The 27,316-nt window shown below is 40.7% G+C and overlaps 1 protein-coding gene across 2 annotated transcripts in view; it reads left to right on the top strand.

The window, feature by feature from the left end:
• Positions 1 to 714: 714 nt before the first annotated feature.
• The window catches only part of sema3fa (sema domain, immunoglobulin domain (Ig), short basic domain, secreted, (semaphorin) 3Fa), a 46,042-nt gene continuing 19,440 nt past the window's right edge, over positions 715 to 27,316 (top strand). The window contains exons 1-2 of one of the 2 annotated variants that reach the window (XM_086292811.1): positions 715 to 1,110; positions 2,498 to 2,651. In XM_086292811.1, the coding sequence (XP_086148937.1) occupies positions 715 to 1,110; positions 2,498 to 2,651 (550 nt within the window). Of the gene's footprint in view, positions 1,111 to 1,700; positions 2,037 to 2,497; positions 2,652 to 27,316 lie in introns of those variants that run through there. The other variant, XM_086292812.1, reaches the window with a different exon arrangement.

Genomic DNA, 27,316 nt, shown 5'->3' with positions numbered 1-27,316 from the left:
GCATTCAAAAAGAGGAAGTCCTATTCCATACAACGACACTGCCAGGACAAGACTACTGGACACGCAGGATGTGCAGTACTATAGCTCTAAAGAGCTGTGTGACTATTATTGCTGTAGTTTGGACAGCCCATTCAGACATTATCACGGGTTCCCTGCATTCAGTGTTAGATTCTATATGTGTTTATTATTATGAAATCAAGTCTTGTGGTGTTGAATTAGAATTATTAAGCTAGTGTGAGAGCTTCAAAGGAACTTTTGTTTTTGTTTTGATCTACCACAAACTTTAACTTAATTTGCCTTGTTGTCACACAGATAAATGCTTACAGATATGAAAACACTGAGTGAACATGAATAAAAACTCAGCATTATTCATGCTCTACTATTAACACTTAAAATTCCAGAAGATTCTGAATATATGGAAAATGTGATATGTTTATTACAGGCAGTGGGAATGCAGATGTTCCCTGATGCAAGTCATTAAAGGTAAAAACTGATTCTTCTGTGAGGCTTACTTATAGTTAGTGGTTGTGACAGTTGTAGCAGAGGGTGCGCGACAACTCTTCTATGCAATGTGGAAAGTAACATGAAAACTCACTAACTTGCAGGCGTCATGCTTTCTTTTGAGTAAGTTTACCTTTGTAGCCACCTGGAGTGTATGAAGGTGCAGAGCAGAGACGTTTTCTCTTCAATTTTGAGCAGGGACGACGCACACGGATGCTAAAGGTAGGTTCCCTCCCCCATGGGTGTGTCCACAGCCGGGAGACCTCAGCTTATCCACCTGCAAAAGCCGCTTCCCAGCACTACACACTTGAGCGTCGCTGCGCACGGTTGAAGATCCTCCCTTCTACGCACCAGGAACAATTCTTTCTTGGTCACCTTCTTGACTGGAAAATACAGATTCTGTTAATGCGATTTAGAGATCACTTCAAGTTAAGGCGGCCGCTTCAAGTTGATTTAAACCCAAGCTTTATTTGGCTCTGGGATAATCGTGTGGGATCTGCGGCGGATACACTGATACTCCTGCCTGCGGACAGAGGAGCTCAAACAATCTGTGGATGGTTTTCAGTGCTGACCAGCTATATCATAATATCCTCTGGACGTCACCATACGGTAGGTCATAATCTAAGTGCTTTTCAGCTACATGACAAGTTAAATTAAGTATTTATTTTCTGACAGATGCGCTCTTAAATCAATAGGAAGCCACATTTAATGGAATCGAGTAATAAGAATGTCTCCGTGTGTGCAAGATAGAATCTGTAATAAATAGAAGATGTATTTGAAATGTCTGTAAAATAATTTTTCCTTGAATATTAGAAATTTTCGTGTTTAGCACAAGCTTGCGCATATTTATATTTTGGTGTGGCTCTCCGGCGCGTGTGGGAGGTCGTTTTTAATGAGCGATACTCTGAAATACTGTTTTGAAATATTGCAACAGCCAAGAGCAGCGTGTGTTTAATCACCAGTGCGAGTTTCTTTTAAAGACCTTAAAAGTTCTGACTTCGTGTGATGTCGTACCTTCAGAGGAAACGTATGTGCAGTTTTCAGCGGATTCTTTTTGACCGCTTAAAATCCCCGTTAACGTTATAAATGACACGTGGTTCATGTTCGTGTCCTCATAACTCAAAAGCCAAGTCAGGCTTTATTTTGGTTAACGGTCGGCTTTGGAGTTCTGCCTTCGGGGCTTATGTGGAACTTGATCTTAAACCCTGACTGACAGTTTGACCTCATGCTCGGATCCGCGTTTACAACATCTGTGGCATGCGCAGACAATTACGGCAAAACACCTTCGCCAAAATGGTTTTTTATTGTTTCCAAATCTGGCGCTTCAGATGGCATTTCTCGTGACTTTTTGCGCTGGCGTTACGCGCATTTGTGCCGCCTGATCCACACGCGGATACCTCTTCAGATTCTTTTATGAGGACATTATCTTCAGCTCTCTTTGTGGCGGATAACAGCATGTTGATGCGCTTTGTGATTTAGTCTGTGAGCACTGCCGGTGCGCGCCAGGCGTGAGGGGGCAGCTCCGTGTACAACGGGTGAAACGAAGCTCTCGCTATAAACTAACAGTTACTGTTTTAAACTCTTAAACGTTTATTTATACGCACGTTTCATTGCACTGTTTCGAAAAGTAAAGATCTGCAGAGAGTGGCTAGGGGCGGGCAGCGGTATTTTCAGCTGGAAGGAGATTCCAGCCCATTCCCTGCTTAATAAAATGAAACGATCAAGTTGCGATTCCACCATATGATAGGCAACCAATTTAAAAAGGAAAAAAAAAACTACACTAATTCATATCCAATTTTTTGCCATGTATCTCACTCATTGCTTGCTGTTCTGTGTGGTCTGACTTTAATGAAGGCAAAAGTAGCTGCATAATGCACCATTGATTGCAAGGAAACAACCAAATTACTTTAGTAACTACGAGTTGGTTACTGTACGAGTTTTGTGAATTGAAAGGGCTTTGCTCATTGTTTGATGGTCATCCCTGTCTGTCCCTCAGCTCCTGGATTCTCCTTTGTCCCTGTTAACAAACAGAGGAACAATGTTGTGGGACAAACTGTGCTGGTTGCTGGCCCTACTAGCTTTATCATCTGGGGGGCTGCCCCCTCCCAGCGAGCCCCTGTCTGCTCCCAGAATTTTCCTGTCCTTCAAAGGTAAGACATTGAAAATAATGCAGTGTCTGTGACCTAGTTGGTGTAGTTCTGTGTTTCTCTTCAGACATGCAGATTTGATTGCCACTTCGGTCAGCACTCTTTGATTTCGTGGGTTAACTGCTGGCACCGACTGAATTCAGGTCTTGGCAAGCCTGCCGTTTGTCCCTTCAGTGGTTAACACTGAGTTTGATTGTGTGATTGTGTGAGAGAGGCTTGATGAGCGGGATGAGGAGATGCGCTGCTGATTGTCCTGACTATTCAGGGTAAGAGAATATGTCTTCATCCAATCGCCTGGATGCAGTTTGTTCCCTAAACAGGCCTTTTTTGTGACCTCGGCTCTCTTCTGAAATCAAGTCAGATTTAACACTTGGCTGAGCACAAACTCAGGGTACACATCCAGCATGTTATGAATGTTAGCCAGTGCCATATGAGACCCTGTGTGTGTTGATCTGTCCCGTTAAAAGGCCTCAGTGGCAGTGTGTCGAGTGCTTTGTCATTCCATTGTTGGAATAGTCATTGCATCCATAACTGTTCTTGACATGTTATAGTACTTGTCCCTAAAAACACTTTAATAATTCTCAGATGAGGTCAGATCCTGGTCGTTTTATGAGATTACTGCACTTCAAATCTCATCTTTGTATTAGAAATTTGCCTAAATGTGATCATCTAGGAATGCTGAAGGTAAAAAGCAAGTGGGGGGGGGGGGGATTTCATTTTTCTGAAAATGAAATCACAGATATCTCAGACGGTAACTTATGTTACATGTCAAGTGTTTTTACAGCACTGGTGTTTGCTTCAATTTCAATTGTGTTACTTGATATTGCAATCTTTATGCTAAGCTGATTTTAAAAAGCTCCAGGGGCTTTTCCGATTCTCCGGTTTTTCTCCTCAGATATTTTGTTTATCTGTTTGTTTTTCTTCATCCCTCGAATCCCATCTACTTCTCTTTGTCTTTAATCAAGCTGGATTTCACACACTAATGGTCGCACATTTACTTGGTAGAAAAGAGTTCATTTATTTTCTACTTCTTTTAATGAGTTCCTTTTTGTTTTTAATTAGTTTTCGAGGTTACTTTATGCCTCACAGGGCAACTTCAGATAACTGAAGACTAGAAATGCACCTAAGCTCTGCATTCCCTAATTGTATTGGTTTTGCACAGTACCGCTGGGAATACTTGTGTAATGTGCTTTTATTAATGTTTTTTTTAACTCGTCAGTGTATCACACTAGCGCTACCATGCAAATATGTTCACTTTAAATATTCTCCGTATGATAACATCCAGCTATTTTAACAAGCATCTCAATTTTGGAGTTAAAATAAAACACAGAGATACTAATTTATGCTGCCAAGTGTTCCCAGCTGTTGTTTTTGTACTACAATGCTGAATTTGCTCATTATGACCCAGCTTCACATATTTATCCATAAAGGTTAGACAGTATCGCTTTCTACTGATTATTTGCATTTTGTGAAGCTGGAAGAGAAGATTTTGCTGCGTTTGGCTAAAATCCAAGTTTGTTACAAAAAAACTCCACAATTTGTCTTTGCCTTTCAAATGTTTGCTCCCTATCAAAGCAAAAGACTGTGGGTCATACACATAGCTACACACAGTTGTGCATAATAAATATTACAATAAAATACACATACAACTTTAGTACTGCGTTTTATCCATTTATTTACTTTCCTTCAAACCCATTCTACATGCACTTCCACATATAGTTTATTAACGATGAGATTTAACTGTGTTTAACTGTGTTTTATATTGTTGATTCTCTTGGGACTGCAAAGAAAAAAAGTCCTGCACTATTATTGCTCGACTCTGGGCTTTTTTACTCGGCCTTCTAATTTTTAATTTTGTTTTTTTGTGTTGTTTTGTTTTCTTAACTGTATGGATTGGTTCATAATTTCAGTTTTGCTCTCTCTGTCACATAAAATAAACAAAGGTTTGCCTTGTAAACCACAACTATGAACCTAAGCCGATAAGTCTGACTAAAGCAGCTACTGAGTATGTTAGGGCAGGCTGAGTTATTAACTGTGATAAGGGCCAAGTGTGCAAACAGAGGCTAAGACCAAAGGAATGTCCATTCAAAGCAGAACATCAACCCAGACTTCAAAAGAGCTGACAAACACATGCAGACACACACATAGCATGCATCACTCTGTCAAGCAGCACATAAAGTCCCCCTGGATCCTTTACTCTCCTTGTAGCTGTAAAAAATGTGAAGTTTTAATACTCCCATCTAAACTCCCATCTACAACAAAAGTCACATTTATGCAGTTATGTACATGCACTCTTTGTCATAAAGACTGAGCAAGAATGGGTTAGATCAGCTGCTGAGAACTCCTATATTTACTTTTAAACAAGGCCTATAATCACGTGCTATTTTAGTGTGCATGGCTCTGAGAGGTTGTGACCCTGCAAACAGAAGCCAGTCACACCCGAGGTTAACTGCCCTCAAACTGTGGGAGAATGGCACCATATTAACAAGTAATAGCTTGTTAGGCTAATCCTCAGGCACATTTGAAAGTATTTAACTTTGTTTTTCTTCAGCCTCTGAACACCTGGGTGCAAGGTTACTTCTGAGAAGAAAGCAGCAGAGAAACAAAGACGAAGCCAGGCCGTCCTGTAATTGGACTAACTCTCGGGGACAGTCCTAATGTGGCTTCAGTCTTTGTACTCTCCCTCCCAAACAGACTTTTTGTCCCATCTAATGAGTCGATGATTGTCACGCCTGAACAAAGACTTCACTATCTGCTCATCTCTCCCAGCAATTTTCAGAGTGAAGATCAGAAATACTGGCATGTCCCTCATGTCTTTAATCTATGGATAATTGGAATTTTGTTGCTTGTTCTATTTCTGACTACACAAATGGAGTCCTTTCACTGACTCTTGTGACTATAGGTACATTTATATGGTACATGTCAAGAGAAATTTGTCCTACATACTACATGCATCTTTTTGACTCCTGTGTTTCAAGTAAGCATTTTAATAATAACCCTTGCTTCACCGTGAGATAACACATCATTTTCAACAGATTATCAAAGGGACACTAATGAAACCCTTTTCCCCTTGCACCTCTTCCAACCTGCTTGCTTCTTATGTAGTTTTGACACCGGAGACAGAGTTAAGAGCCTCAGCCAAACCTGCCTGCAATCAAGTCTTAGCAATCAATGAGCTGCTGAAAGCTTATCCACAGCTAACCTGCATGCTTGCACATGATCCTTGGCTGCTCAGGCTGGATATTAAGCCTGGGAATATGTTTTTGCCTGATTCATTTCAGTAGATGTTAAAAAAAAACACGTGCAACCTTCTTAAATTGTCTTATTCGGTCTCCTTCAATCAAAGGCAAAGAGGTTGCACCAAACCATCATGTTATACTAGCAAATCACCGGGGAGATGGCAAATGCATTCAGCCAGCGAGTTTATAATTCTAAATCTTCTTTCTGTTCAGTTACAAAACTAATGCCTTTAATTAGTTTTCTCATCAGACCACATTGCACATTACATTGGATGTTATTGTATTACATGCAGCATCAACGGAGATGTTAAACATAATTGATCACACAGAGAAGCGTACAGTGTACATTACCACAATACAATCATTAATTTAGCATTGAATAAATAAAGATTATCCCTGATAGTGAGGGGTGCTTATGTTATTGCTTTTCCTAGTGATGAATTATTTTGTGTGTGGAGCTATGTGACTCACCTAAAGGTGGAGGGAGCTGAGAGTGTTGCTCTAAAGGGATAATTCAATTGATCTGAATGTGAAAGTTTTGCACAGAATCTTTAGTTCAGTGTGCTGCTCCAGGGTGACTCACCTGGTTTGTTGTTTCACTCTTTCAGATAGTTTTAAGTATTCACATCCTTTCCATTTCTTCATTATTTTTATTTGAAGCAAACTGGAGTTAGAAAAGTTTTACATTTTCCTTCTACATTTTTTTTCGCCCAATATCACGAATAAGTAAAAATTTAGAATTAAATCATTTGTATTTTTAAAGATAAGTGAGAATATTAGGCAAAATTGAAATTGCAAAACATTTTTGTCAAACAACTGATGTTTGTTTTTAAGACAGCTTGTAGTAGAAGAAGAAGAAGTAGTTTTTGGCAAACATATACACGTTTTGTCCCAACTAAAGTTCACATTTACGCTGCTCTAACCGTATACAGCATTGTCAAATTCAAACCTTGTGTGCGACTCTGCCTTCCGGCTGTGCATGTTTGCTTCTTTCCCAGCACAACGTCACTGGTACCTGAGGTTAACACATTTAGCACAACCCTTCACTTCCCCAGCCGACATAAAGCAAATTCTGTGTGAAGATGTAGGTTGGAGGGTTCAGGGCTTTTTTTAATATATATATATAAATGTCCCAAATTCATATTACTATTTAATTAGCTGAACTATTTCAATATACTCCACTCACTGTATGCATCCATGCAAGACTGCACCTGTTGGCAGTTTGTAGGTTTTTCCTAGTATCTCCATTACAGAATGTAATGGTATCAAAAACGTTTCCAGAATGTAATATGTGCTGACTGTGGCACGCAAGCCCTCAGCAATTATTACTACACTTTGCTACTTTCTCTCAAGAGACGATGTTTGTGGAGGAGGGGAGGGATGTGCATCCCAGCAACCTCTGCTCTGCAGGATACATTCTGTCAAACTATGATTATTCAGGAGAGAAAAACAGAAGGCGACAGCTCCGGTGCTAAATATAGTGTCCTTCCTGTCTGTTTCTTTCTCTTTTTTATCTTCCTCTCCTCCTCTGCCTCGTCATCCTCCTCCTCTGCCTTTACTCTACACTCACACCCTCTCTCTACTTGCCTGTTGATGAGACTGGCAGTGTGAGCAGCGGGAGGAGATCACCCCATGTGCAACCCACAGCAGGAGCATGTCGTTTTAGCACGTGCAAAACGCAAAAAAAGGGGCAGCTGTTTTGCCCAGACTTTACTTAAGAAGAAGCTACAACGGTGAGCTAGCAAGTGAATGTGTAAGTGGGGAGTGGGTGGACATCTGAAGGCTAAAGAAGGTTTCACGTACCAGCTCAACTAACATGCAGTAAGTGCTGAAGCTTGAAAGGAAATTATATGTGTGCATTATGTAGCCCTTTTATAGTAATTTTCACTCTGTAAATTACTGGCTCCCCACTCTTTAATGATGCCACAGAGACTAATACACACACACATCATTGCTCTCAATGAAAGGCACCACATTGAAAACATTTTCCCTCAATTTAAATACTTTTTCTGAGCTGGCATGCAGAACCCCCTGTCCCCCTGTGGTGATAAAAATGCTCAACATTCAAATGAAACTGTAATCACCCTGCTATTTATGATTCCTACTTTTAGGCATTTTAATCATAGTTTTAATTATTTGTAGAGGGGAGGAGCAGATATGATCATCTAGCTCCATCAGGATAAGCTTTTAGAGCAGATGCGACTAAAAATGAACATGCAGGGCACCCGGACTGTATCTTTATGTCATTTCAGAGTTGAAACTTTTTGAGTTACCGACATGACTTTTGCTATAGGTGCAGACAATGCCCTCCCTAACTATAAATTCACATATTTTAACCTCAATTTGGGTCTAACTATTTTCACTCCCTATGTCTGGGTTTTGTTTACTTTTTCCTCCCCTTCACCTTGCACTGACAGCTTTATGACGATGAAAATTTGTGCTTTGATAAATGTATGTTTTTGTGTGCATGTGCAAAGTTTTCTCTGGTGACCCACAAAGTACACGTTAGACTATATTATAGTTAGAACTACATTGTAGGAGAGAGGCCTCGAGTTTAGGATTTTTCTTAACACTGTTGGCATTTTCATTGTTTTCTTTTAAAAAGAATCGCTTTGTTTGACCAATAAAAACAATGAAGTTTTATGACAGCCTTATGAAAGGTTTCTACATATAATATGAACATGCATATATTATATTAGATAGAACGGTTAGTGTCTGTGTGCCGCAGCTGATTGGTGCAAAATTGATACCATGATGAATTCAAGTTGCCCAAATTTTAGTCATTCCACTGGACAATATTGACCTTGACTCATTTAAATTGCAAAACTGGTATCATCATACTATGAATCATAATCATTAGCTTTGGCACAATATCACTTTTGTACACATTCAACCTTTAAGCTTTGTGTTTGGGATGCTCCACGGCTGTTCGGCATGCAGGGGATGCATTAACAGCTGTTACAGTTTCGTGAGTTGTGTAAAGGGGGCAACACTCAGCAGGGACAGAAAGACAGTCACACTATGATGGATGCACCTCCATGTGAAGGATGTGTAGGGGAGTGATAGAAAGTCTGAACATGTGTACATCCTGGTGTTTGTGTTTCAGGTCCCTGCTGCACTCTCTTTCTTTCTTTCTTTCTTTCTTTCTTTCTTTCTTTTTTAATCGAAAAGTGGCAGACAAGATAAAAATAGATGTCAGACATATGCTTTTTTACTCCTTCATGTTAGAGAGACATATTGAAGAAAATTAGTTATTGTAGTCTTTGTAAGGGATAGTTCAATAATAAGCCGGTAATTTTTGAGGTGTGATTTTAATCCTTATTAAAGGCAGATTATTTAGCAGGCTGTGATGAACCTCACCACCCGCAGAACAGGCGGGACGGCGAGGGAGCGGAAGAGTGCTTAAAGATGGAGTTACAGAGGATGCTGCGGTTTTCTTAAGATTCAGAGTGACAGGGAGGAATGGGAGAGTCTTCTAATATTCATTTTAAGTCCATGCGGTTATGTCTGCATTGTTTGTTTGTGTGTGCATGTGTGTGTGTGTGCATATGTGTGTGTGGGTGCTCATATGCTTGCAGAGCTTCCTCTGTAAAGAGCTGCTATCTATGACACTGCTTTGGTTTGGTTGCCATAGCAGCATCTACCTGTCACTCCTCACAAACTGAATCGGGTTCAAATGATTCTCTCTACAGAGATGAGGTGGGATGCAATCACAGCTTTGTGCTTATTTCCCCAGATGTTTGCTGTCTCGTCTACTCTCAGGCAACCCTGAGGTAAAGCAGCAGCATCCAGTCTTCAAGGCTCAGTTAAGACAAATGAGACAATACATTTGTTAAAACAATAGACTTTGATGAGGTTGTGGTGTGATCTTCTGAAAAAATAGAGGATTGGGCAACGAATAAATTAAGGATTTAGTTCTGTGCAGAGGCTCCACCGGGACTAGACTTGCTCTCCAGATGTGACTGAGGTGTGGGAGTCTTCACGGGTTCACAACTCAGACTGAAATTAAGGAGACAGGGGGTCAAGGGCACCTTTCTACTTGTTTATCTTAGACAGCTATCATTCATTTTTATTTGTCTGTCAGTGTTTGGATCTAGTTACCGCAGTGCCAGTGACCTCATTCCTATGGTGCCCATTTTGAAAATATTAGATGGTATACTTTTCAGGGTACATACATTACTGTCTTATATGGCTTTAAATGTATGTGTCTGTGTTACTAAATATAAACTACCTTGAATAGCAACGTAATGTTGCTTTATTTTTACTTTGGAAGGCTTTCAAACATTTAATATCCATCCATTCATTTTCTCTCGCTTATCCAATTCAGGGTTGTGGTGGGGGTGGAGCCTATTCCAGCTGTCACAAAGCAAGGGGCGGGGTACAGCTTGGATAGGTCAACAGTCTGCTGCAGGGCTAACTGAGAAAGACAAGCATTCACTTTCACATTCACACCTAATTCAGAATCACAAATTAACCTAGCATGCATGTGTTTGGGCTGTGGGAGGTTGATAGAGTGTCCAGAGGGAACCCAAACAGGCCCTGGGACAAAATGCAAACTCCACACAGAAAGACCTGAGTGACCATAGATCTGCTGAATAGCTTTTTCCAGTACAAATAATACATAAATTAAGCCTTTCAGATGTGAGTGAAATTTCCCCAAACTTATTATCATGTGAATTAGAAATTAGCAACTTTAATGTATCCCAAGCAAAAATACTAAACTTTTGCTAAAAGAAGCGTTCCAAGTGCAAGGATTTGTTGTTGTTTTAGCTTTTATCAATAGTATCGGTTATGGCTGAAACAGTAATATTTATAATCAGAACATATTTTCTCCAAAATCACTATCCAGTGTTTTGTTTGAGACATGTACATTTATCTGCATAGTACATTCTGCAGGCAACATTTATAATCGGCTTGATTGGTCAAGCAACACTTCCCACTGTACTGCTTGTCTAGTGTTCAAACCATTGCATCTTACAGAAAGGATTGATCTCGTTGGATTAGAACATACAATCTTGGAGTCTTCATCCTTTTGGGGGGCTTTTCCTGTCAGCCTGGTCCTATCTGCAATAACAGGTCTGTTTGAGAGTGACTTTGCATTAGAAGCGATGATGTGTAGAAAAGTTATCAGTGGTATCATGTGTCTAAGAGGATTTTCTGCAGCTGCATCACTCTAGTATTATCTGAATCTGACTTGAACTGTGATAGGCTCAGTTCCCGTGATATGTTCAACTTTAATGAAATCCAGTTAAAAAAGAAAAACTTTAAAACTTCATTTAAAGTACATAACAGATATCAGTATGCATAGCACAGAACTGTAGTCGCATACACAAGATAGTGACAAATAAAAGTTGAAAAATCAAAACGTATAAAGCACATAATAATGCCTTTTGAACTTGCCTTGTTCCAACTCAGATATCTAGGAGGACATACAGAAAGACAGAGAATGCCAGATAAGGGTTGAGAGAGAAATGAGGATTGTCGGGAAGACAGGCTGAGAGGAGGAAAAGGTGAAGGGAGCAACAGAGCTGATTCAGAGAAGGCTCTAAGAGTGCTAATGGACTACAGGGCATCAGTGTCAGGTTTGCTATCTCAGCCCGAGCAGAGTGGATAAATGGAAGGATTTGAGAATGAAAAGGAGGAGAGGAGCGTGGGTGCGCAAAAGGCATACTCGGGTCGAATTTTGCGTCTGCTTCCCATTAGTTGTATATGAGTGTTGGATAAGATGGTTTACTTCAGCTTGTGCCTTCATGGACAGCCTCCACAGGTCAGTCCTGTGCCAATGGCCTGGCTGTAACCTTGTGCTGCGAAGCCTAATGTTGGAATCCATAAAAACTGCTGTGTGTTTATTCACATGCACATATTGTCATACAGATTGGCTTAGGAGTGCTCTAAGAAATTTGGACTAAAGCCCCAAGTGTGTCACACATGTCTTCACCAGCAACACAAAATGTTTTGAAAGCAAAGTACAAACTTGTACAAATATTTCACAACCATTACACATTGCCAAGTTGGTTTTATGGGAAATGCTTGCTTTCCTAAGTGATGGGCCAAAGCTGACTTTAGGCAGAAAGCCGAATAACATCAAATACCTGTAATCGTATGATTTTTTTTTTCTTTTGCAGGTGTGGGAGATGTAGTCTGTTAAAGTCTCTTTAAAAAAAAAAAAAAAAAAAAAAAAAAAGTCTCTGAGTATACACACTGGATAACTACCAAGTAGCTGTCTATGTGATTGTGGCAGAAATGAGGCCTATGGTTGAGTCTGACCATGAGTCTGTGGGAGGCTGCAGCAGTCTCACTATTGGATTAAAAAAGGAGGAGGAGAACATTCCTCCTCCTCCTGCCTCCTGTCAGAGTTGTATTTCATCATTTAGTTACTAACCTCTCCCTTCATATGCTCTACATACATTCTCTCTGCATGATGCATAACTGGTGAAAACCGAGCCTCTGTCAGATGCTAACATCATTACCAAACCCACCTTCAAAGTTTGAGATGTAAATGCTCAGTAAATAGCAAAGCTTTCCTTGTCAGATTGATTTCGCTTGAATCGGATTTGTATTTCCTACGTTCCATTAGCTACTTTGGCTTCAGGCAAGGAATGACCGAGTTTCAAGGTCAGAGCTTTGAGTGAGATCACGCTTGTGTGGCCGAGAACCCCCCTGAACCCATTTAGTCCTGGACGAGCAACAGAGAGGAACTGGGCACAATAGGAAGGGCAGAATGGGGTAGAACATGAGTTTTCCAAGCTGTGTTTTCTGGGTTTATACACTGATGTGCTTCCTGATAATGTGTCGATTGTGGATGGGAGGATATGGCCTCTCATCCGTAATCATTGTAGCGTTTGCATTGACACGATGCCAAGATTTTTCTCCATGCCTGGCCTATTTACGCCCCTTTTCCTCCAGCTTTGTTACTCAGCCCTGTTCTCAGGAACCTTCTCTAGGTGTCCTTAATGGTATGTTGGCAGTGTTGTCCATGGTGTATGCGCCATATGTGTGTGCCTGTGTTACTGCATACATATGTATGAATGAGAAATGGGAGTAAAGGCCTCCTATGTTGCTGTTGTTATTGTTGTTGTTGGTGTCGACGCCTCACTCATCCCCGTGAATGGACTGCTTGGTCTCAATAGAAGAGGGGCGTTCATGTGGGTTGGGTCCATCATTCATTTACTTCATTCATGTCCCCAGGGAGGCAGAGGGGGAGTGGCATACATTGGCATGGCATTAACGCTCAAAGCATCTCTGTCTGTCCTTTGCCTCCCTCTGCTCACACTCCCTCTGCCTCTCATCATTCTCGTCTCTCACTTTTTCTCCTCTTGGCACAAATGGCAAAACAGTCATTACTCAAAGCTTGGCTATGATCCTGGGCTTTCATGTTCTGTAGGATTTCATGTTAGATGGATTGATGCTCCTCTGGATCTTGTGCTTCACCACACTACAATGATGGAAGACCACAGACAGCCTTTCAGGAACCTTAGAAGAGGCAGCACCTCTTGGCACAAACACAGAGGCACAAACTATTTTCCATGGCTGACAGATTTAGTTTTAATGCGGTCAGTTCAGCTGAGAATCAGACAGAGGAAACAAAAAGTATGATCTCCAATCCAAATGACGCTTCGTTCAAGTGTTATCGTATTTAGAAAGCATGAGATGCTTCGAATTCATTCGCCTGTGGCTCTGATTACACGAGTGCCATTAGCAAACAGGATTGGTGCACAGTGTGAAATTTACCATTTCACTACCGTGGCGAGATTACACCGTCCTATTAAACCTTCTGTTCATGCGTATTCACAAATCTTTGCAAGACATTATGAGCAAATTAGACCCTAAAAGCAACAGGATCCTTGTTTGCTTTTCAACATTTTTTGCATGGTTTGGTTTTTAACTGAATTATGTTTATTTTTGCAGTGAAAACTAAATGGTAAATAGATACTGGTGCTTATATAGTGCTTTTCTGCTCAATTTAAGCTCTCAAAATGATTTGTTACTACAAGCCTCATGCACACACATGTGCTTTTTTTCACTACCTTCAATTTTTTTAACCTAACATTCACAGACTTACTGAATCCAGAGTTGCCCATGATGAATCCACGTCTTGCCCACAGATACTTTGACATACAAGTTGAAGGATCTAACCACCGACCTTTTGATTAGTAGACGATCCCAAGTCACAACTGCCCCAAAACTACTGCTGTATGTGTAGTCAAGCTGATAGTCAAAATGTAGCACATGGGAGCAGCAGATCCCTGGGTTGAAAACTTGCTGTCTTGCTCTTTTCCTCAGCGCCTGTCCTTATGAAATAAAGACTCAAATACCCCACAAAATTACAATGCTTCAGTTCCACAGAGAAGCCCAGCATTTTTACAAACACACAGAGTTGTCCAACAGGAAGTTAAGCCTAGTGGGTATTGTGGACAGCAAAATGAAATTTCTGTGTAGTAGACAAGATATAAATAATACAGTATGGAGTGCATGAGAAGTGTAATTTTTCCCTTAGGATGATAGCTTCCTCATGCTCCAGTGCTTCAAGGATTTTAAGTGTTAAGATTGCCTAATATAACCTGAGTGAGTTATTTTTTTTATCTGAAAGTGATAATGTCTGTAAAGGTTATCTCAACGCTAAAGGTAATTGGAAAGGTCATTGGGGAAAAAGCACTAAGAATATTTCCTCAGTTATGAAAACACATAAATTGTTAAGATAAGAAACTAGCTGCGGGGATTATGTATTGCCTCGCCTACCAAATATGAGATAAACTGCGCAGCATACACTTATTGTATCGCAGTAGTCTCTTGACAGCCTATTTTCAGATTCAGTTTAAATATCTTTGTTGCAAAATATTTTTCTATTGCAGGACCCAGTTGCATGACAATCAAAAGACTATCCCTCAGCTCTTCCAGCTCTATCATGTGTGAGTGCTGCGGATGATTCACTAGTTCTTCAGATGATCATAACCAGACTGCTGGAAAAGCTACAAGAGAAAATATGGCAAGCTGCAAACAAACAAATCTCAGGCACAAAAAAAAAAAGAAAGAAACTTGTCTGCCGTTCAGATCTGATGAATGAAAAAATGATAACGAAGACAGGAGATGGGAGTGCGAGTGGGTGAGAGGGGCCACTCATAAAGGAAAAAAGTCTCTCTCCATTCCTGATGTAGAATAGTCTGTGTTTGGGTTCCTTATCAGTGCAGAGCGGATGGCTAAGCACTGATTTATGACAAGGTATGACAGTGCAAGATAAGAGCATTTTTAGCCTCTATGTGTCTGTGCAATCATTGGCCTCTTTCAGCACCCCATGCAAGGAGGGATGGAGGGTGACTGTGACCAGCATTTCCCACTGTCACGCAAGGCGCCTCCTTCCAACTGATAAGCGCCCTACCTTCCTCTCATTCTGTGTTGCTCTTCGTGTTTCTCTATCTGTCGTCATCGTTCTCCTATCAAAACGTGCTTCCAGCTAATACTTTCTTTTGTTAAACATGATGGATGTAAAAGTGCAGACAGCAGTATGTATGCTGCGACATATGAGCCTAAACCCAAATAGCTACGAACCACTGAATTTTAAAGCACAATGTAATGTGCTGGTGGAGGCTTAACTGTGTCATGACTGCTTAACTGCTGAAAAGGTCATTTCAACATTTCTTATCTACCTCCACTGCATACTAAATCTCACAGAGCAGAACTGCCAACAATAACATACCAGAAAATTCTTCACCATTTTCTGATCCGTTGCATCCAGAGTTTTGTTCCACATGGTGTATGTAATTGATAAAGCTTGCAATTTGAACACAGGCCAATCTCACTTGCCCATTTCATGCCTGGAGTGCAGTAATTGCTGCACGGCATTGACACGAAGGTCTTATGTGACAGGCCTTGATGTGGGCTGTGTAGGGCAGACAAGTTATCTTGTATCTGTTTTTTCTATGATTTTATCCATCTGTTCTCCATTCCTCACTTTGAACTCTGCCAATTTTGATACCTCTGCCTCCTATATCTGCGAAAAATCTCACCATTCAGTATCACAGTTTCACTTGGGAAACTTCGAATGAATTTGAACCTAACCGTAGCTATTCACACATTGTTTGAGCTCTGTTCTTAAACAGACACCCCCTGAATGCTGACCCTCGTGGTCATGGGTGGGAAAAAAAGGCCACAAGGGTCACAAGGTAGGATGTCCCAGCTGTCTATCAAACATAAAAGCTGCCAAATTACCAAGCACTGGTGTTTAAAAATTTCAGAGTGTGTGCGCCAGTCCGCAAGAGAAGCAGAAAGGATCGTGAATTACACAGACAGACAGTAATCTATAGGTCTGTCAGCCTGTCACTCAGCCTGACCTTGGATAGCTTTACTTTAATTGCAGGGTGGTATGAGAGAGTGGGGCCCACCTTCAGCAGACAATTCACTTTATCCATTAAAGATATAATGGCTGCCAACGTGTTTCGTCTTGAAAGACATTTTCTGCTTTTAAAGCGCATGTTTAACCTGCTGGAATGTAAATGATCATTTTTAGCCTGTAATTATTTTCTGCAAGGCCCCTTCATTTTTAAATAATCCAGGTCTTCCACTTCAGAGCTTAATATTTCTGTAGTCACATGTGGAAGTTGATATTGCTTGTAAGAAAAAGGTAACACTAAAGCTCATGGCATTGAAATTCACTGTTTGTCTGTGAGAATATAGTTCCACCTGTAGTCCCTGCTGCAACCGTGATGTATTTTTGCACTTTAAAGTTAGGATTAGCTCTCCTGCCACTGTGTCATTTTGTTGTCTTTGCAGAGACCCTTTGTAAACCACAGATGCAAAACAAGCATGCATTAATAGATCTCAAAGATATCCCGAAACCGAGTTATTTCTAAAGCTTCTGTGGCTCTACGTTTCTTTCAGTTACCCCTCCCCCCTTTCTGCTCCTACTCTCCTCTCCCACATTCTTACTATAGCCTATGTCCATCATACAGGCGCTAAGAAAATATGAATACCCCTGACTGATGGTCATCATCTCCCACTTTGTTTTCCCCACTCATCTCCTCCTATTTATGCCAGATAGACTGACAGACAGCAAGTAGACAGTTAACATGGATGCTCTTTCACTCACAGCACCCAGTCAGCTAATTCTCACCAGTTGGCCTTCCCTACTTTCTTTTCTTCCCGCAGCTCTCACCAAACTTTCCCGCTGATCTCATTCAATGTCAGAATCAAACCCCCGTGTGCACGCATGTGTTTGTGTTGATGTGAGCCTGCATTGAATCTCTCTAATGCTTGCAAATGTACTAAAATCCAAAAAGGGTTAGTGTTTAAAGGGTGACGAACAAAAGATGATTGATGAAAAGAGGCAGTGGGATGCTAGACTCAGTGATAACTGCTGTTGTCTGCAGACAGAATATAAGTTTGTCTGAAGTGTCAGTCCTTGCATAAAAGCCACAAAACATAAAAGAATCACAGAAGTGAAGGCTGCTGGACTTGGTAGACACACAACACAGAATCAGACGCACAGAGATATAGTTGCTGCCTCAATTTGGTCTTTTTCTCAGGGGGATTTAGTTATAGGAGATATTTGGTGTAAGCAGCTTAAATCAAAGAAATGAAACGCTTTAAAACAACATCAGGCATTAGTGGGGCTCAACTACTCTCGCCTCGGCCATAAGAAGAAGCATAATATTGTTTCTGGGCTGCTCCTGAGTAAAAGAAGCTCGGGTATTACCTATAAAAACTGTTCAGGGAATATATGTGTATGTTTGAGTATATGTTCAACTTTCAAGAGAATCTTTGCAGGTTAATTAACTTTTTTTTAGCCAATTTTGTTGTTTCAGTACTTGTACTTGGAGGCAGAGTTTTGATTTTGTTGTTTTTTTTCCTCTGAATGTAATTATCTTTATAGTCATCTTGTGGGATCAATGCCATTGATCTGCTGGTTGACCAGTGCACAGTCTGGCCTCTAATGGAGTGGATTACTGGAGGAATGTTATATTTGATTCGTCTGGGAAAGATCATCTCTTGAGGGAGTGTTTTGAAAAATCTTGACCTTCATGGAAGTTTCAGTCAATAATTGCTCGTAGTGGCAGCCCATAAATATTTATATTTATGGGAATATTTTTGTAATATATCTCAATGTAAACAAATGATCATTTATCAGTGTACTCCAATTCTAAACGAGACATGAATGTCAACAGCAGCTAATATCTGGTGAAATAACTATTAGAGAAAAATTCAGGAAGATCCCCAGATGTCACTGGTGCTCATCCTCTTGGGGATGTGTGGAAATTTCTAGAAAATTCAATGAATATTTCATCCAAAGTTGAGATATTTCATACTGATATTGACTGGCCAATAGAATACCATTGTCATACCCAATGCTATTCTGCTACTGTCAAATAAATGGTGTCAGTAGTCTGTCAAGAATGTGACAGTGCAACAGATGGTGCGGGAAACATTTACAATGATATTTCCTTTAATTGGACCCTTTAAGCTGGCTTCAAAAGGACACTAAGGTCTTATGAGCTACCATGCCTGCTTCTGCCATTGCACCAACGCGTAACTCCACAGTTTCTGAGAACAAAGCCTGTCAGACAGCTGAGGAGGTCCAAACTACAGCAGCCCATCGGACGACCACACCACACCGCTCAACAACCAGCCGCATGATTGTCGAGAATTATCTGGTTGTCTTTTGCCTGTCATGCAGCATTAGTGCACAAGGCTGAACTGGGGATGTGTGGTGACACGTACCTGGTCGGGGGTAACCCCGCTATTGTGTAGCTGTGACGTGGGGTCAAGTGGATGTATGCAGCAGCAGGGTATGTGGCATAATGTCAACTGAGCTGACTCAGATGGGCTTCTGGCACTTCCACATCAGTGGGTTGTAGAATGATCATTTCAGAGATTTTGGTGGCCTTGAAGCTTGGCCTGTCTGATCATTGGGGTGTAATGACAGTGTTATGTTAATATTACAAAGTTTTACTGATCATCTTATTTTACACAATCAAATATCATAGTTGGTGAGTAGCAATAAAAATACATTTTATGTTCTTTTTTTTGTTGTTTTTTAATAAAAATGTTAAAACTTGTTCAAAAGGCCTAATGTTATTAGACATGCCACTTGAGAACCCTCTTTATACATCTAATTTAAATGGGTGAAGAACAAGAGTGACAGCAGGAGCAAAATACATCTTCACTGAACACATTTCCCGAATTTCTCTACCTTTTCCACCTGCAGCATGCTGGGTGCCAAAGAAAAGAGAAAAAGATTCGGCAGAAAAAAGGCATTTGTTATCTCAGTGGGCTGGTATGCAGACAGAGGCTAGTGGATACTAGCAGGATCAGACAAGCCAAAGAATATGAGAGGTGTTTGAGGAAGCTTGTTGATAAATGAAAATGGCGTTAAGCAGGAATGATTTAATGTAAATAGGGGTGGTATAGCTGCTATAATATATTTACTAGAGCTGTATGCATATATCTTTAAAGAATTCCCACATTGTTCTGGGTGGTGGGCAAGGCTGATGGAAATGTTCAGTGTGAAGAAATTGTTGCTGGATGGCAACGTGATAAATGATCTTGAGATATTTGTTTACATGTCGCTCCTCTCTGGGAAATGATTTGGTTTCATTTTGTAAATTAAAGGAATAATTCAAAAGTAATTTTCTCAAAAATATGAATTTAAAAGTTCATTCATTTTGATCCCAGCTGATATAAATTGTTACATTGTTTATTGGCTTATCTGGACATGAATTAAGAGTTTTTCCAATTGGACAATACTACAATGCTTGATTAATGCACAAAACCCTTTTTATCAGATTTGTAATGATATTTGTGGTGTCACAAAAGACCGTCAGTTCAGAACCTCAAATAAGCAGTGGTTTCCTGTGACCTCCAAATCTGTCTGACCACCTTCCTCTGTGGACGGTGTGGTTTTTAAACAATGCAACACTGTTTTCTCCATTCCCCCTGAGAGACAAGAGTCCCGATTTCTACAGCCGCTAGATATTTTTGTCACTTACATTAAACCTTTAGGAGGATTTGCTGAAAAAACTTGTGCCTGCACCTTCCCACATATGGCTGCCTGTGGAGTGAACTGGATTTCCAGAAGAGAAGAGGAATAAAGTTTCCAGTTTCTGTCCAAGATATTAGAGTTGGACTACATCATACCACGTGACCAGTTCATCTGATGAGGCTGACCACCACCCAAGGGATTGTTCACCAATACACTGTTTGTTTAAGCCATAGTTTCTTAGATGCAAAATAAATAAATAAAGGAAATGCTAAAATGAGTCTCCATAAACAAAAACGTAAACACAAACTTTACCTGGGCAATGAAGGAATACACTGATCTGTTGACCTTATGTTGCCACAACAGGTGTGATGTGTCCAAACCCGCAGGAGGGTCTTGCACTTTGACGCTGGTAGTGAATCTTTTGGTCCTTTGAGTTGTGAGTTAGGGCCTCCATGGATCATTCTTGTTCAGGTGCATCTCGTGGTCAATAAGATTGGGATCTAGGGAGCTTGGAGGCCTGTCTGCCATAAAGGAGTGTGTTTATTTTGCATCAGTGTTTACGTGGGTGGTACCTACCAAGAAGTAGACCCCACATGAATGCCAGGACCCAAAGGTTCCCATCAGAACATTGCATGCAAGATGATTAATGTTAATCACTTCTTTTTTTTTTTTTTTTTCCAATGTTAATCACTTCTAAGCGCTTCACTTAGCCGTCAGTGTTTTTGTTGTTGTGGCTGATCTCTGTGTATTTGTGCTGTTTGTATATTGTTGATGAAGATCATACTTGCTCATTACTTTGTTGACTTTTAAGTCTCTCTTCCATCTCTTGTTTTTTAACTAACCTGGCAGCGGAGGTCCTAATCAGTGTTTGTGTGTAGCTGGGCAGACAATCAGGGTGTTTTCGTCCTCACTCCAACTCATGATTAGAATTGAAGAGCCTCTGTGTGCCTTTGTGAGCTTTGTTTTTGGCCCTGAAGCAGCTCTAGAGGAGTCTCAGCCTCTCTGCCTTGGCTGTACAGAGGAGCTTTCATAGAGTTTGACTCAGAGTTTCTATGGCTCTCTCCTGCCTGCTTTGATAAATGGAAGTTCTTAGGTTTGCTGTCAGCCTCCTCTACCCTCGGGACTCCTCCTTCCATTCTCACTCCTCTACCGTAACATTTGCTGTTGTGGGTGAAAAATCACCATAGGGAATAGAGTAGATTCTCAGTGCTTGACTGAGAGTGGAACACCCGGAGAAGGTAGAGGTGGCAGTTGTCCCCAGTAGACCCTGAGTCAACACTTGCTGCTAATGGTCTCTCTAAATTTACCTTCTAATTACCCTCCTCTTATTGCCCCCAGCTAACAGCATACTGGCAATAGCCTTGCAACACAAGGAAGCCAAAAGACATGATGGAAATTACACTTTGTTCAGTTCTGGCTAAAGTCAGCAGGAAGGGAACTGATCCACTGACAACTTGGCTTGAGAAAGATGCAAATTTTCCTAATCAAATCAAGAATCAGGAAAAAACTATAAATAGGAATCAGAAGATTCCTTTGAGAGATCTTTATACATCTGGCTCTGTGTTAGTGCAGCTGACAAAGAGGGAGAGTATTTATTCTAAGTGCCAGGCCAAAGGTCAGCCGGGGAGAGGAGGATTTTTCACTCATTCACACCCGCTCTGTCTCATTATTCAGCCCTCTCCATAATCCTTCTAAACTAGGTTGTCACCACTGACCACTGCCGCCATCCTGACCAGCCCGCTGCAAGCGATGGCACAGCTACAACAACAAACAGCTTTATCACAGCATAAACACCATCCCAGCCATACGTGTACACAAACATTCGTGCATACAGCAGCCAGCCACAAGAGCGCACAATGCTATGGCATAAAACCGAAACCAAAGTAAGGAACAACCAGTTATTTTCTTTAAAATCTAGAGATTAGCGTTATAGAGGAAGAGAGTCAACAAAATTGTGCCCTCCCCCATTCAGACTTTTCAATATCCCACCTCTCACCGGTCCCATCCTCTTTAAGCACCCCACCCAAACATCATCATGACCACCCAGCTCTGCTGAACGTAAGGAGGCCACTGTGAGCTTTCACCACAGACCCCTCATGTCCTTTAACCTTTCACCCTCAACTCTGCTGAGGACAGCTGTCTGTGGCACTGTGTACAGAGAGAAAAGCCAGCGTTCTGGACCGGGAACCGCCTCAAGCGTTTGTATTGGTTATTTAAATATGTTTCAATCAAAACTCTTACACTGTGTTTTAAAAAAGCCTGAAGTTATTTTTGCTTTTCTTTAAAAAAGAAAATCAACAGTAATAACTGATTGATGTTTGCTGTTCTGTCTGAGGGTTCAAAAGCCATAAGGCAAGTCAATCCTCTTCAGTCTCTGGATGTAGTTGCTCTTGTTTCTGATCACGTCATATAGATACCATATAATGCAACTTTAACAAAGGTCAGGTTTGTGGACCAGATACAGAGAAACTGCATGACCTTTGCTGTCAGCTGAACCAGGGATCTTCTTCTCCCATGTGCTTTAATTAACCTTTTCTGTCATCTGTAACAGCAGAAATAGATTTGTTATAATCTCTCATTTCCACTCAGGAAGTGAACTTAAATCAATCTTTCCCTGCCTTCGATTTGTGCAGTGGGAGACAGGTGTCTCTGATTTGATGTGAGGATCAGAGAGCTCTACCTCTTTCTCTGTGAGCACACACACACACACACACACACTCGCGCGCGCACACACACACACTAATACCGTGTATCAGTAGCAGACAAGCATGAAGAGCATCTGAGTGACAGCATCCGGAAGCTCTAAGATAAGATGTAATCTGGTGCCAATTATTTCTCCTTGACAGGCACAGGTAAGCAGCAATCAGCTCCAGTGACATGTGTTGTGAGTCAATAGACCTTACCCCAAAGGGTGGTGAGAGGCTGATTATGAGGTTCTGAACTGAGGCAAACACGAAAGACAAACACCAAGTCGGGTTGAGCTGATAAGCATTCCCACCGCTGTTCAGATGCTCTTTTATCCCCAATGACCTCTCCATTCTGTGCAAACACACAAAGATACACTGGCCCCAGACATTCAGTATTCACTTGAGAGATGCACTGAATGAAAGAAAGTCCTAGACTGCATGCGTCTTCAAGCAGATTAAAGTCTTCGAACCTAAATGGCAAGTGTGTCAGTGTTTTCCGAAGTAACTCTGCTAATCCACAGCTCATTTTTATTTATTTTAGAACTAGATATTTTCTTTAAAGGTAAGCTTGCTCAAAAAACAATGACACTTCTTTTATCATATCTGTATGTCACACGGGCAGCAGATGAGTTTAGCTAGTGAAACGGCCTGAATTCCAGTATGTTTGTTATGTGGCTATAAGCGCACAAATAAACATGCTGTCGTTGTTTGTTTAATTTGTGCTCAAACAGCAACACAGAATTTTTTTTGTTTTACTTTAAGTTGTTTGCTGTAATTTGATGTTGAGTATGTACAGTGTATTCCTCCTTTTAAAACCACTTTTTGTTTATACGGCGATAAGGTAAAGTGAGTATATGTGGACATTTAGTGGTTCATCGTGTTGTCAGCTTGTCCTAAATGTGGTATCTCTTGGATGCCTTGTGGGAATTTCCTCAGATTTAGCATAAACATCCACTTGGACTCAAAGATGAAGAAATCAGAATTTGGTGGTCAAAGGTCGGTATGACTTCATAGTATGTGTTTGGCTTGTGCTAAATTTACACAAATCTAAAAAGATTAATAAAAGAAAGAAATGATGGCTTGTTGCATCCGATGTTCAAAGGTCATGTCTTAACAAAATTCTAACTGGCTAGTTGGGATGTGCAACCACACCACACTAATTCTAGTGGAACATTTGACAGTCACAGACAAGCTAGTTTCCTTGCTTGCAGTCATTATGCTTAATTACTATCACCATACTTAACAAATGCTTACCAATGAAGTTGATCATCCTATTGGGACTCTAAACAGGTAAAAGTGAAAGAGTATTTTCAGTAATCTTGCACAACTTGGATTGTCGATATGGTTACAGAAAAGCAAGTTCAGCTGTTCATAGGGTATTAATTACAGTGCTAGTCAAGGGAGTTTTACAGACAGTCTTATATATAAAGTTACTTTTAGGGACACATCCTTGCATGCTTGGCTGCAGACAAGCTGCAACAAGGTAGAACCACACCTTTACTTTGGAGAATGTGAACATAAGTAAATTTGGAAATTTAGACCACATGCCATGAATGCCTGGGCAGGTATGCGGGATTTTCTGTTGCCTGCTCCCTCGTACTAAGTGCAGATTGATTGTGAGGAAGGGGCTTAAGCTGAAAGAGGCATTAAAGAAGCAGTAGTGGTGTCTGTGTGGTACGTGTTTTATTATCTATTTATAGATACAAAACAGGGGTCATTTATGTCCTTTTGAGGACCCTGACTAGGGTTGATCCAGGAACAACACACCATGGTACAAATACTGGCCTATAAAAATATAAAGTATATAAAAGCCTATATACCTTAGCTTCAAAGCAGAGCAGAGGGATCACATAGGTGACTAACTAAAGGATCAGTTGACTAGTCTGTGTTATTCACATTTCTGCAGAGTCGATTGAGTTTTGTTCAACAAACTGAAGGCAATTAGAGAAAGGTCATAGAGAAAGAAAAAGACAATGTTCTGCCTGCCTGACTGTCTGGTAATTATTACAAAGACCTTGCTGGGAAGCTGGGTGATATACACGAGGTTCTGTGGTCTTTAAAAAAAAATGCAGGACCTGGTGCACTATCATTGCACTTGTGCCCTATCATTGCTGAATGTACCAGCTGGTGGTAAATTCAGCCATTTAATTCCATGTTAAATGCCTGTTTTTGGTTGTTTTTTGGAGCGTTTTTCTTTGCTTCAAACAACCATTTAGTCTGAGCTCCTTAACACACAGGAATGCTTTTTGAGAAGATGAATTTGTGCTGACAATAGAGTGTATGTGTGGTTCGAGGTGGACTGTTACCATACTTCACCACTAATCTCACCACACCTCAGGCATTATTTCAAGGTAAATGTGTTTTAGCGTGTCTCACCTTGCAGGGATGTAATGTTTCTTCTTTGTGAAAGCTTGCCACGTCATTTGCACCGACTAAAATGTCAGGATGAGAGGAGCCAGTATACTTTAGAAATCTCACGTCGTATTTTGAGTTGAGCTGAGTTCATTCACAAGCTCAAAAGAGAGAAACAAAATAAACACGACGACGTTAAACTGATCTACTGAACTTGCCATTTTCTATAAATCACAAAAGGTGATCACGTATTGCTTTGAACATAATTCTCAAATTTTCAAGTCAAACAGATCATGAAGTTTTACTAACGGAGTTCAGATGGTGCGGTATCTTGAACCCACTTTGTGTGCTGTCCTAATTGTTGTTAAGAGTTTTTAATTGATGTCATATACTTTACCCCATTGCTCAGCACAATAACTGAGATATGCCAGAATTTAAAAAAGAGAATACTGTCATTTAAGAGTGTTTTAGGCCTGCGAGTTTTAACTTTGTGCAATATAGATATCTTATATCTGATTTCCAAGAGTTTATAATAATAATAATACATTTTATTTAAGGGCGCCTTTCTAAAGCACAAGGTCACCTTACAAAGAGAAAAAGACATCAATGAAGCAGTAGATTAAAATAGATTCTAATAAATTAAAATACAGAAACCAGCAAAATACAACCACAAACAACAAATTAAAAAACAGAACAAAAACATTATTTGACAGCAAGTAAAATCTGTATTAATTTAGTTAATTTTTACAAAAGAAGTGATTTCATCCACCATTTCAATCTTTGTTCTATTTTAGCTGAAGGAGCTGTAGTCCTCATGTAGACAAACATCCACAGCACATGGAATGAGTCCGAAGTGCTGTAGATGTTAGGATGCTGGTGATGTGTAAGTGACATGTAATCTTGGACAGGTACCTCAGTTAATATCTGTTAAATCATGGTTCCCATATTAATACATGTTGAGTTTTCCCAGTGCAGCTTTTTTAGTATACAATTGACTGGTCATTTTCCCCACATCGGGATTAATTAGGTCACTTCTGACAGGATGAAATTTGATTTGCTTTGGGGTGAAGCACATCGATCCAGTGATCCTGGATGGGAGATTCACAAGAGAGAAAGATGACAGGCTGTCAGATACTTGAAGCTGGTTGCTATTAACAGGTGATATGTTTAGGCGAACGTTTACTTGTAATGTAGTAGGTTGTCCGTCTGTCTGCCCGTCTAGTCTGGTTTGCAGTGACCTAACTGTCTGATTTATGGCAGCCGGTCCTCTCCCTTTCTGATGCCCGTGCATGTAGATCTGAGTGCAGAGGTGATAAATGTGGGGTCACGGCTGAAGTTCCAGTATCGTTTGACTGCTGGGCTTGCCACAGCAGATAACAGGCTGTGTTTAGTTGACTAGCAAACGAAGATGGAAGATGTTTATAGAACAAGTCTGGTGCTCGACTGTCTTAGGATACTATCTATGTGTTTGTGAGTGCGACTTTTGCATGAATACAGTAATCCTGGATTACACATGGCAGTCTTTCCTGGAAACCCTCAAATACACTGAAAAAATCAAACCTCAGAAAATATTCATCTTATTTCTGATTTAATGCTTTTTCAGGATTCGGGGAACAGAATAGACTTAAAAATAAAACCCCTGACGTGTACTTTCACCACAGCATGGCAAAATCGCATATCGGGGTTACTATTAAACTGTTTAATGTGTTTGGAGGCATCTTATGAGAATTACATGGGTGACAGGCACGTCTGTTTCTGTTTACTACCCGCGCACCATGATGCTGCACCGTGACTGCAGCATTTCACAGTTTCTGAAGGAGCTCAGCAAACCAACAGCGAAGAAGCTCTCTAGGAGAGGATTCATGTCAGTATTTCCACATGTCCCGTGCAGGTGGAGAACTTCATGCTGTCTTTTATTTCCCTAAGTAAGACTTTCTTCCTCGGTCGGGTTAAGGAAAGTCGTTATAGCTGCCATATGGAGTCTTTTTCATCTCCAGTGACTCTTAGATTTGGCTACACAGAGCATAAGAGCATTTGTACGGTCCCATTAAAGTGGAACCTGAACAGGCCTTCCATGGGATCCTTGGGCTTTCTCTACAAACAGAACAATCTCAGCTTTCACAAAGCAAATTCTGAAAGACAAGAGAAACAGATACACTTATCAGAGCTGCTCCAAAGATAATAAGAGGATCGGGGGAGGAATCTGTTTTTTGTACAGCAGCACTGAAAGTCACATTTTCACACCACTGAGCCTCCCCGTGCAGTATGTGAGCCATCAGTTTCATTTCAAAATAGATTTAACAGCGATATGGAGGAAAGTATGCTGCGGTGTTTTGCTTCCCAGGGAGCACATCGGTTCATTCTTGGCTAATTCACCAGGGGAGATTGTTACAAAGTCTATCATCCCCTTCACAGCTT

The sequence above is a fragment of the Aulonocara sp. 'chitande type north' Nkhata Bay genome, linkage group LG5 (genome assembly GCF_057382095.1).
Source record: "Aulonocara sp. 'chitande type north' Nkhata Bay isolate Kocher_YH1m ecotype deep benthic linkage group LG5, A_spYH_male_GT1.1, whole genome shotgun sequence".
Taxonomy (NCBI): Eukaryota; Metazoa; Chordata; class Actinopteri; order Cichliformes; family Cichlidae; genus Aulonocara; species Aulonocara sp. 'chitande type north' Nkhata Bay.
This window is presented reverse-complemented; position numbering and strand designations above follow the sequence as displayed.